This window comes from Papio anubis, chromosome 16, assembly GCF_008728515.1.
Source record: "Papio anubis isolate 15944 chromosome 16, Panubis1.0, whole genome shotgun sequence".
Lineage (NCBI taxonomy): Eukaryota > Metazoa > Chordata > Mammalia > Primates > Cercopithecidae > Papio > Papio anubis.
In genome coordinates, this window is record NC_044991.1 from 26,946,813 (window position 1) to 26,959,456 (window position 12,644).

The 12,644-nt window shown below is 47.9% G+C and overlaps 1 protein-coding gene across 15 annotated transcripts in view; it reads right to left on the bottom strand.

Moving 5' to 3' along the window:
* CABIN1 (calcineurin binding protein 1) overlaps positions 1–12,644 on the bottom strand; it is a 163,164-nt gene that overhangs the window by 103,546 nt on the left and 46,974 nt on the right. For all 15 annotated transcript variants that reach the window (XM_031656060.1, XM_031656051.1, XM_031656053.1 and 12 more), the window contains exons 16-19: positions 12,089–12,283; positions 7,629–7,871; positions 6,167–6,323; positions 1,940–2,055 (exon numbers count right to left, since the gene is read on the bottom strand). In XM_031656060.1, the coding sequence (XP_031511920.1) occupies positions 1,940–2,055; positions 6,167–6,323; positions 7,629–7,871; positions 12,089–12,283 (711 nt within the window). The remainder of the gene's footprint in view (positions 1–1,939; positions 2,056–6,166; positions 6,324–7,628; positions 7,872–12,088; positions 12,284–12,644) is intronic.

A 12,644-nucleotide genomic window follows, 5' to 3' on the forward strand; every position in this document is an offset into this window, starting at 1 on the left:
CCAGGGATGCTATCTGCTGGGGGAGGGGCACATGACAGAAACAAATGGTGAGGGTCCCCAGCAGTAGACATGACAGCATGTGGCAAGAGAGAAAAGTCTCTTTGAAAAGGCAGGAAGGAAACAACAAACCAGTCATGCAGAAGCTGAGGAAGAGTATGGCAGGCAGAAGGCACACGGTGGTCAGGAAAGCTGCTGCAAAGGTTGGAGATATCTAAAGGCTGGGCCTTGGGCAGGAAAATCAGGAACTATAAAATGAAACACAACAGTGCTCAACTCACTTCTACTCCCTCAAATTCACTAGCAGGTATCAGCAGCTAGAATTCATGCTCCACTAGAAAAGATATAGATTAAGAAAAACGAAATAGGACCATCTTATTGCCCCTTCAGCCCACCCCTTCACTCTTAGCACCACTCCCACCCAAGCTAGCCTAAGGTATTAACTCATTCTTCCCAATCAGCATAAGGAGGATGGTCTTGTGGAGGTGACCTTATGGAAGCTGAGACCGTTCCTGCACTCTCTGGTTGGCAGAGGGAAGGCAGAAAAAGGGAGTGGCTGAGTCCTGGCAGCATTACAGACTCATCCTGGAAAAATTCTTCCAAAAATAGTCTTGGAGGGTAGAGCTGACCCAGGGTGAGCATCTCAAAGACCCTCAGAGCTCACAGGGTAGGGGAGACATTCAGGTATCTGGAGCTGGGGCTGGAAATTGCCTCAGACACTAACCAGCAACAGGGACCTGGGCCAGATGGGCCTCCTGGACGAATCACATCCTCAGCCTAAGTGTTTTGCAAACTGTCAAGCTCTATACATACATGAGCTCTATACCTATGCATACTCTACTTTAACCCATATTTATTAAGCACCTACTATGTGCCAGTTGCTGTACTAAGTACTTGGATCCAACAGTGAACAAAACTAGCAAAACCCCCTACTCTCTCTGAAGTTAATTTCAGTGGAGCAGAGACATACAACACATACAATGAGTGTATCACACAGCATGCTGGAGGATAAGTGCTGGGGGGAAAGCACAGGAAGATGGTGAGGACTGGGAGGGAGGGTGCAGTTGTGAAAGAGCAGGTATTGTTCCCTGAAGAGAAGGTGTAGAGCAGGTGATGGCAAACTCTTTCTTAAAGGGCCAGATACTAAGTATTTTAGGCTTTGCTGGCCATACAGTTCCATCACAGCTACTGGACTCTGCCACTCTACTGCAAAAGCAGCCACAGTTAATATGTAAATGAATGGGCATGGTTATATTCCAATAGAACTTCATGAATAAATATTATAGGCTGGGTTTGACATCCCTGTCTTGGTATATGAAGAACACCAGGTGCTCTGTAACTGGTCTGCATGCTGCTTGGCCTCCTACTCAACAGTGAGATTGGAGACAGGGTTCATGCTGCTTATCCCTAGTAAACCCAGGGAACTACTTCCAGTCAATCACAACTGATAAGTGCAAGGAAGTGTATGTGCTCTCACTAATCATTTACTAACTGAATGGATGTAATAATAGCTATTGAATGAGCAACTACTACTTGGCATTGTGAGTCATGCTTAGCAAACAGGACTCAATAGAAGGCGGTGGTGGTGCATGTGGTTATTTACTCCTGAAATTACAACTACAAGGCCTAGCCCCGTGCCTGACTAGGAAGAAACTCAATAAGGACTACTGGATCTAAATCAACCTGCTATTCAAGAGTTCCAGAGCTTCCTGAGGATCAGGTGCACAAGGGAACTTTCTGGCAAGAAAGTCTTATCAGACTTTCTGACAAGCTTCAGTAACTACACTAAGTAATGCTGTTAAGTCAAAGATGCACAGTGAGCCCACTGAGGGAAGGCCGAGCAAGCTCGGCGTGCCAACATGAATCTGTCCCCTTCCCATTCCACCTCCCACCACAGCCCTGCCCTGCACTGGCAGTCTGCAGCCCAGGGGGAAGCACTTACATAGAATCGCAGCAGAGCCCCATCTGAATTGCAGCACCAGGACCTCCTGCCCAAATACTCGTGGGCTGTGTTCAGCAGCATGAGAGAGGATGGGAGCATGGGCGTCTCCGACATCCCTAGGGAAAGCCCAGGCCAACAGACACAGAGTTAGTGTGGGAACCTGCGTGCCTGCAGGGGCTGCGAGGCTCAGTCTCTTCTTTTCGGGCTTTGCTGTCTTTATCAACATGACCATAGATTTTTCTTTTCCTTTTTTTTTTTTTTTTTTTTGCCTTTTTAAATAAGTAGTGACTTGAATGGCTTTACTAAAGCAATACATGCTTATCAAAACACAATTCAAGCCATATAGGAAAATATAAAGGAGTACACTTTATCCATCAAAATTCTAGCCCAGAGAGAACCAATGCTGACATCTGGTGAACCTCCAGTCGAAGCATCCTTCTGTGCATATCTGATGCATTTTGAATGAGAGAAAAGTAATTTATAACAATGGAACCCATACTACACATGCCATTTCTTAACTTAAAAAAAAATTTTTTTTTTTTTAAGAGATAGGGTCTAACTGTTGCCCAGGCTGGAGTACAGTTGGCACAATTATAGCTCACTGCAGCCTCCAATTCCTGGACTCAAACAATTTTCCCACCTCAGTCTCCTGAGTAGCTGGGATTGCAGGCGCAAGCTACCACACCCAGCTAATGTTTTGATTTTTTGTAGAGACAGGGTCTCAGTATGTTCCTCAGGCTGGTCTCAAACTCCTGGCCTCACGTGATCTTCCCGCCTCGGCCTCCCAAAGTGTTGAGACTACAGGCATGAGCCATGGCGCTTGGCCTTAAAAGTTCTTAGATTTAGGTCTACCTGAATAATACAGAAGAAAAAGAGTAAAATAGGAGGAAAAAGAACTACTGAATTCCAGTTACACATTCGTTTACCACTACAGGTATTGTTTGTTTATAAAGGTCCCTCAGTATTTTTGAAACTCTGGGCCATAACCCATTAACGACTTATAACTAGCATTTTTAGAGTGGATCAGGACAGAACATGTCAGAAGTCACTAGTAATAACTTTCTTTCATGAAATTTATTTTGTACTTTTTCTTCTTTTTTTTAAAATGAGGTCTCACTTTTGCCCAGGCTGGAGTACAGTGGCACGGTCATAGCTCAGTGGGCTCCAAGTCCTGGGCTCAAGTCAACCTTCCTTCTCAGCCTCCCAAGTAGCTAGGTCTATAGGTGCCACCACCACACCTGGCTTTTTTTTTTTTTTTATTTTACTTTTTGTGGATACAGGGTCCTACTACGTTGCCTGGGTTGGCTTCAAACTCCTGGCCCCACGTAATCCTTCTGCCTTGACCTCCTCAAGTGTGGGAATCACGGGAGTGAGCCACCATGCCCTGTTGCTTTTGGCTCTTAATTGCAACCAACTGTTTCAATTTGTTGTACTCATTCTGCTCCTTGCTGTTTGCATTTATGACTTCATAATGGTGAGATTTAGTTTGCAGTGTTTTCCTCAGTTTGTCAGCTCAAAAGTCCAATCCTGCTTCCTCTGCCTTCCTAATAAACCCTGTCTTAGTATCTGCTTCCAGAGAATTCAGTATGTGATAACTACAATTATTTTTCCTGGGTGATAATATCCTCACCAGGCCCCTCACCATCCAACCATAGTGTGTTTTATCCCAGGGCCCCTTCCCTCAGCTAAGTCTGCACACTGGAAGATGGCAGGATCCTGTGGCTCTTTCTGCCTCTGCCAAGGCCAAGGGTGGGATGGAGGAGCATTCCCCTCATGCCACTCTCCACAAATGAGAATATTAATAATATTTCCCAGGATTTGGTCAACTTGCTATCTTTCCTTAGTTCTCCTGCTGAGGGACATGCAGAGACAGAGTCACACCTACTGCTACTCCACCAGAATCTTTCTTTTTTCTTTCCTTTCTCTTTCCTTTCCTTCCTTTCCTCTCTCTCTTTCTTTCTTTGATATACTTTTCAAAGTTTAAGGTATTTGACTATTCCTCTATCTGTGTTTACTTGCTGGCAGTTTTTCTGAAAACTAATTTTTGTTTGCATAATTAATTTTGAGGGAAAGGAGAATTTCAATCCAGAAGTCTTTTTTGTGTTACTTTTCTAAGAAAAATAACAAAATTTATAGTTGTAAACTTTAATTTTTTTTTCACCGCTAAAATCCTTTTGGAGAACAATAAGGTACCAGAGGTAATAACTGTCAAGAGCACTAAAGATATATATTGCTAGAAATTTATCCTAAAAAAACAATTGGGTAGAAGCAAAAAGGCATGCATGAGGTGTTCATCACGGCATGACCTGTAAGAATGAAATTTTTTTTAAGAGATAGGGTCTAACTGTTGCCCAGGCTGGAGTACAGTTGGCACAATTATAGCCCACTGCAGCCTCCAATTCCTGGACTCAAACAATCTTCCCGCCTCAGTCTCCTGAGTAGCTGGGACAAACTAAGGGTTCAGCAGCGGGGACGGTTCAACAGAGCATGCACCACTCATCAGCATGATGAAAACAATGGAGCAAAATGGAGCAACAGCCTTACAAAACAGAGAATAAAAGCCTTTTGCAATCTGGCCCCTCCTCCCCTGTCCAATCCCCATGCCCCAGGTCTCCTGTCTGATTTAAGGCTTGCTCAGTCCCTGGCCCCACTCTGCCTCCCCAGTGTCTTCCTCTGCCCCTGCTCTTCCATCAGGGCTCAACTCAACCCACACCCACACCCATGGACAGCATCAGGTGCCCTCCTCTCAGTCCACCACACCAGCCTGATGCTGTTAGATAGTTATCTGTCTCCCAACACCACAAACCTGTCAAGGCCAGAGGTATCCTATTCACAGAGCCCTGACATGTCGTCAGCAGCTGATGAACTTCTGAGCAGTGAATAAAATTATAGAGAGAGTGTGAAGGGAAGGAGAAAAACCATATGTTTTTTTTTTTTTTTTTTTTTTTTTTTTTTTTTTTTTTTTTTTTTTTGAGACAGAGTCTCGCTTAGTCGCCCAGGCTGGAGTGCAGTGGCGCGATCTCGGCTCACTGCAAGCTCCGCCTCCTGGGTTCACGCCATTCTCCTGCCTCAGCCTCCCGAGTAGCTGGGACTACAGGCGCCCGCCGCCTCGCCCGGCTAATTTTTTGCATTTTTAGTAGAGACGGGGTTTCACCGTGTTAGCCAGGATGGTCTCGATCTGCTGACCTCGTGATCCGCCCGCCTCGGCCTCCCAAAGTGCTGGGATTACAGGCGTGAGCCACCGCGCCCAGCCGAAAAACCATATGTTAACTCTGGTTTTCTCTGAGCAGTTGGAATAGGGATGACTCTTTCCTTTCCACTTTTTCTTGTTTCACAAATTATTGAGGAAAAATCTTCAATAAACTTAATTTTAAGCTAGTTGAATACAAGCATCAATAGACACATACTATTATAACAACTGCACACAAACTAGATGTGCATTAGGCCAAGTCTGGACAGCAAATGCAAGAAAACAAAAAATGGAAAAAGAAAAAAAAAGATCTATCTCATAAGATTATAGGTGATCTTTAAGTGTCATTTAGCTGTCATACTGTCGTTTCTTCAATCCAGCACATTTTCTACCATTGCACTGACCATGGATCCAGGGCCATCTCCATTAAGGGTCTAGGGCAGGCCCTCCCTGGATTCTCATCACTCAGCACCCACCATGAGCCAGGCATTGACTCACCATGGTGATTCATGGCTTTATTATTTCATTTCATCCTCAGAACAACGTTCTGAGGTAGATACTACTATTCCCAATATGGGTATGTGGAAATAGAGGCTGAGGTTATATGACTTGCCCAAGGTCACACATCTAAGAAGTGACAGTTGGGATGTGGAACCTGTGCTCGCTCCATGCTGCCCTCGGCTTACCATCCCTTGGGGTGTCATGGGGATTAAAGGAGCTAGTGGGTACAAGGCCTCCTGGAGCAGTGTCAGCATTCCTCATAAGTAGTAACCTCTTGTCACTCCCTCCATGCTGCCACCTGCACCAAACATGCAATGTTCACACACCCAGGACTCCCGTGCCCACTGCACAGTAAGCTCCCTTAAGGAAGAACCAAGAACACTTCTGCCTCTGTCCAGGCGCAAGCAAAATGCTTGGATTGAGTGGATGGAGCCCCACTCACAACATCTGGATAAGGTCCAGGACCCTAGGGCAGAGGACAGGGGCAAGGACATGGGAATTGGAGCTCATCCCCACTGCGCCCACTGCCTGTGCACCTTCCTCCGCTGGGTTTTGGAGCTGCTGCTGGTGGCACAGAGAGTGGAAGGTGTCTTCCTCCTGCCAGATGATCCGGTGTAGAATGATCCAGGGCAGCACTGAAGAGACATGGGGCTCCTTAGCCTCCTCCTGCACGGCCATGCTGCAGTCAATGACCTGACAGTGAGGGGCGGGAGACAGCAGAAGTGTCACAGCAGGGTAAGCCTTCAGGGCAGACTGAAGGGAGGCAGAAGGCCTCTTGGGGAGCTGGTACATGCTACCTGCCCACCCCCACTGTTCTGATGTGGGCACTGTAACCTAGCAGATCCTCAACATGTCATCGGACAGAGGCCCATAATGTCCAAAGATAGAGTCACACCACCCTCCATGCCACATGCAGTTACTGATACCCTCAGTACCTACTATGTGCTGCGTCCTGTGAACAGGGCATGGGGGAGCTGAGAGCCCAGAGAGAAGAGAGCAATGGGCAAGCTATACAAGTGCAAAGCGTCAATATGGTTGCTGCAATGAGAACAGATGCAGCCACAATGGCTTACAGAGGAGGGGTGGGGCAGACAGGGGAGAGCCTTTTAAAAGTTTCCAGGTGTGTGGCTGTGGTGTATCCAACACTCAGGGAGGGCAAGGAGTGGGGGCAGAGGACAGGCATGCAGGCAGGGACCCCAGAGGGTAGCCCAGGAGGGCTGCAGCCAAGGGAGCACAAGACCAGGGGGAGAGACAGGCCTGGGGCTCAGTGTACCTTAGGTGACACACAACATGGAGGGAACATGAAGGGTTTTAAGTGAGGGGGGAGCACATTCACATCTGTTTTGGAAAGGTGCCTTTGTGGTTGGACAGTGGCTGGAAGGGGCAGAGGAGACTGCGGCGAGTGTGCTGCCACAGCTCAAGCAAGAGTAGCAGTGGCTTGGACTACAGTAGAAATATGAAGACAGAGGGAGAAACAAAGGCTGGAGGGGTGAGGATATAGATTTGGCAGGACTTGCTGAAGGTCTGAGCGGGAATTGAGGAGACAGCCCAGAGTGCTTCACAGGAAGATTCTCTGCCTTAAAGCCTTCCTGGACAACGCAGGGTGCTGTGACCACTCCTTAGCTGGAAGTGCCAGGACGGCATGGGATGCTGGAGCCATCATGGCCTACGCTCTGGCTCCCATTCTGCCTCTGACTCGCTGCAGGCAGACCAGTGCCTCCCTGTGAGGTTATTTCTTCCCCTCTGGGGTGGATGGTCTGGAAGAACCCTGTGGCACCAAGTGCTACATAGACTCTAATCCCCAGATCCAACCAGCCCCAGGAAGGTCTGCAGTCTGCACACAAACCCCTCCTCAGATCCCGAAAGTTCCAGCCAAAGAAGCCATCATGTCCCCTTTAGGTGCCTAATTAGCAATGAAAGCTTAACTACTGAAGAAGAGGGATGTCAGAGAGACATACCTACTGGGGCAGGGCAGGGTGAGAAGGAGCCAGGGGTTACCTGGATGAGGTTGTTGGTGAGCCGCACGAGGCCAGTGGTGGAGGATGATTCCTTCAGGATGCTGCCACTGCTGTCGGCAGAGAGGGCCTGCTCGATACCCATCAGCAGTTGGGTCACTGTGGCCACCCACTCCTCCTTGGCTGCAGCCTCACTTGAGTTCACCATCTGCTGGACGGCCTCATTCAGAGCCACATCGGAACACTCAAAACACTGCCGATAGTCCTTCAGCCGGAGCAAGGAGTCCTAGTACAGCAAGAAGCCAGATGAAGTGCACGGTGAGCTCAGCACATCTGGGCCCAAGGCCTGAGCAGGGACAACTGAAGGAAAACAGATGAGGGGCGGCAAAAGAAAGGGAAGTACGAGCCCCAGCACAGCATAGGCCCCATGCAGCCCAGAGGTGCCTGGAAGGGCAGTCTGATGGCCTGTGGGCAATGGCAGCAGAGAATGTCACCAGTCACGGAGCTTTCAGAATGGCTTCACCTCTGTACCTCACCTTCCCCATTTATAAAGTAGGGACGCTGGGAATGAGGCTGCAGAGCCAGCCAAGGTGAGACAGGGACCCCAACACCTGTCAGCTCTCCCCAGAGCCACTGTGCCCATCCAGTGCCAGGGCTCTGGAGGGGGTTCAGCAAGGAAGGGGCAGACTGCCAGGGAGGGACTATCACAGTGGAGGAGGGCCTGAGCCAAGGCCACAACAGAGGCAACTAGCCAGGCAACGCTAAAGTCATCATTCTATCAGGTCCCTCCTCCCCAGGTGCCCTGATGGGGCCAATGTGTAAGCTATATGAGCCTCAGCCACCACATCATCCACTCAGCGGCACTGTGGGCCTTAAATGAGCTGATGTGCATATTACACTCAGCACAGTGCCTGGCACATGGAAGAGTTCTGAGAACACCACACTGAACTGTTACTTTTATTTTAAAAGCTTCTCTTTGGAAGGAAGCCAATGCTTTTTGCAAAGCTCCTTTTTTTTTTTTTTTGACCTAGAATACAACCTATTTAAATGCCTGGGATCTCTCTTTCATCACTGTGCTGGTGCATGGGGAAACACAGTCTGTCTGTGAATTCACAGATCTGGTGGGCCGCTTGTTACACCTGCAGGAAGCACCTGTTGCCCGGTGCCCCATTGGGCTCTAACCTCGCCACAGCCTAGGACTGGCAGTGGCTCCTCCCAACCTTGACACATGCAGCTGCCACTCTCTGAGGTTAGACCAACAGGTGTGGGGTCAGAAATACCTGAAACTGCCTTTGGAATGTGGTGTAGTATCTGAACACAGATCAACACCTCCCCCAATTTATAAATCCTAATTGCCAGGAAAATGGGGCCCGTGTTTCATTAGACAAAGCCAGCACCCTTTACCAGGAGGCCACTGGGGTTCGAGGGTGCCTACGGGGTGCTGATATGGGGGTCCAAAGCCTGAGCTGATGCCTCCTGGTCAAAACACCCAACATGTGAGAGCCAGAGGATTATTTTCCAGCATGATAAAGACTATTAAATGCAACCAGAGTCATTGTGAAAGTCAGAGACAAGATAAGGACCTGCTAATGGTGCTCTAAAACATGACATAATCTCCAGGGCTCAAGGCCAGAAAGAGCAAAAAAGTAGAATAAACACCAACGAATGAGGGGACCAAATTACCATCGACTGGGGGCAACACAATCATCTACCCAAACACAATCAAACAAGCCAGACAGAAAACAAGTGATAATGGGAACTCAGTGAAGCACCCAGACTCAAACACGAAAAATCAATAGGGTTCCTATGAGCCAGCAACGTAGGAATACATGGAAAAGATAATGAACAACAAGAAGATTCTGCTCAATATAGCAACCAAAAATACTAAGGACTAAGAGTCAACTCAACAAGACACAAACTATCTAATTAGACTGAAGAACATAATAGGCAGCTTGCCCACTGGGAGAAAGCGCCACTATACACCTACGGGAGAAGACTGCAAGTTCACTGCCCCGCTTGAAAAAAGCTAAATGAAGCAAGTTAAATGCAAAACATAAAACATTAACTCTGCAGGAATAAAGCAAAAGCAAATACTCTTTTTATCTCTCTGTTGATGAGTCTCTTGTCAGCCTCCCCTCCAGAACATGGAGCAGCCTTCCTCTTGGCCCAGTGCCAGGCACCCCATAAAAGCTCAAGCTATGTGTGTAGAATAAGTGGATGAAGGCCAGGCACGGTGGCTCACGCCTGTAATCCCAGCACTTTGGGAGGCCGAGGCGGGCGGATCACGAGGTCAGGAGATCCAGACCATCCTGGCTAACACAATGAAACCCCATCACTACTAAAAATACAAAAAATTAGCTGGACTTGGTGGTGGGTGCCTGTAGTCCCAACTACTCAGGAGGCTGAGGCAGGAGAATGGCGGGAACCCGGGAGGCGGAGCTTGCAGTGAGCTGAGATCGCACCACTGCACTCCAGCCTGGGCGACAGAGCCAGACTCTTGTCTCAAAAAATAAATAAATAAAGAAGTAGATGAATATTTCTCCACTCTTGGAAAGACTGTCTAAGCATAGGAACAAAAACCACAATGAGCAATGAACAAAATCACACATGTATGAAAACATCAAAAGATTTGACAGCATAAAAATTCAAAACTTCTCGGCAATTTAAAAGCAAACAATTGGGAAAAAAATATTTGCAAGATCTGTCGAGAAAAAGATTACTATCTTTAATATACAAAAAGCACTCCAAATCAATAAGAAAACACTCTCAATGTGAAACTGAGCAATAATCTGGAGTCCTTAATTCACAAAAAGCAGGCGTTTCCACAGCACTCGGCCCAGACCTCAAGCACAGCCCTTATCACAGTTCAGTGCCTGCCCAAGCAGCAGCTCCTGCCCCATCAATGGGGTATCCTGCCATATCCAGCTGTTCTAGAAGACAGTAAGAGCAAGACCACATCTGAGCACTGAGGGCATCCTATGGAGGCAGAGTCCACTGGCCTCTCCCCGCTTTCTCCATCCCAGCACCCTTCTTGGTACACTGGCTGTCCCTCCCACACATAGCCATGCTGGGCCATCTTGCAGCCTGCCAGGTAACTGAGGTCACACACATCTCATCCCCTGATCTTGGCTTGGGCCCGACTGACCTCCTCTGCCAGGAGCTGGAGCCTCCTTCCCTCCACCTTCTTCTCCCTTCTGCTTCCCCAAACCAACTGTTTCTTCCCCTTTCCCCAGGACTGAGGTGCTTCCATTTGTTCCCACAGTTGCACCTCTTAACTATTTCCCAGTTCAAGAATGTTAATGATTAAAATGCTTTGTGGAATCTGTGCAAAAAACCTGAGAGAAGACTGGACTCTTTCCAAATTGAAAGGGAAGTACCCAATAAGATAAAAAACACAATGTGATTAGTAGGATGAAGCATAAGGGACCAGGACTCAATGCCACTAAGCATATTTTGAGTATTATCTCCCATGTTTATCTCGGTGCCAACTCAACCCTCCCGAGGATGGTGGCAACGATGACAGCAGTACCTCCACAGCACCTGCTAGTGACAGGCATGGTGCCAACACACATTAACTTGTGTAATCCCTACAACAGGACTCTGAGCTAAGGACACTGGTCATCCCCATCCTAGAAATGAGGAACTGAGCTCAGAGAGGTTGAATAACTGCCCAGCACCCAGCAGCTGCCAGCTCCCTGGCAGGCTCTTGGTAAGAGTTTACCTCCTGAGGAAAAGAAGCACAGAAGGATTCAGGAGAGCACATGAGGCTTCAAACATAAGGCTAGTGTTATTTTTCTTCAGCTACGTGGGTCTTTATTTTATCTGGATTTTTCACACTGTACAGATATTTTAGCCACTTTTATATTTACCTTAAAAAACAATACAAAACGAGATGGATGAATAAACAAGTAGATGGACAGATGATGACCTGACCATTCTTCCTTCCTCCTCTGCCATACAGAAGTTCTGAGTCAAGTATGGGGATCACCCTGAGCCACGCAGAACCCTAGAACCTGCACTCCTTGGTTCTAACTTTCCGCTAGTCTTGACCGTATCTTCTGACTAACATCTTCCTGGGGGCTTAGTGGTGTTGATATCCACTCTCTTCTAGCTATGTGTTCTTAAGAACACATATGCTATGCTTCTCAGAAGTTGCCCTTGACCCTAACCACACCCACCCTATCTCCAGGGGCACCCTGGGCCCCTCAGAGCCCTACAGCTCCCTGAGTGGCAGGCATCAGAGAGGTTGGACCAGTTAAGACAAAGATATGCAGAGACCCCCCTGAGAGTCAGGGGCAAAGGGAAGCAATTTTACAGACAGCATTGAGCATATCTACATTCCACCAGGTGGTGGTTTAAGTCAGAATGAAGCTGGGCCCAGTGGCTCATGTCTGTAAACCTGCAGCGCCAGGAAGTCAGCCTACCACAGAGCCTCCAGAGAATAAACACAACAAGCAAGGAGAGAAGGTGCAAGTGGGTGTGAGGGACACTGGCAGCACACACCTGCAGTAGAAGCAGCTGGGCTGGCCTCTCAGGAATGGAAGTCATAAACTCCAGGTGTTTGGCCCGGTCAAACCCACTGGTGCACAAAGTGGGGCGGAGCAGATGCACAACAGCCTTGTAGTCACCAGCTTCGTACAGTCGCTGAATCTCCTCCAGGGACTGGCACCGCTCCAGCGACTTCAGGTTCTTATCAATCTGAAAAAGGCCCGGCAATGTTGTATGAGGGTAAACCCCTCAGCCCCTGCCCCACCGAATCTGGCCAGTGTTTGTTTTTATCAGAATTGGATGAGGAGAATAAAAATTAGACTATGTTCCCGCCCCCCAAAATTAGACTCCTCCTTCATACATCAGTGTTTACACTAAATGTGTGTGTTAAAAGTATTTCTATTAATGGCAAGGCATCCAATTCTTTAAAAAACAAGCACATCAAAAACCAAAAACTACCCAGAAGCAAAGGAGTTCCAGGAAAGCATCCGCCAAGACAGCTGGACAGCCTTGTGGTCACAGGTCAGTGAACCAGTCTTGCAGAACCACGGAACATCAGGCTGTCAGAGAC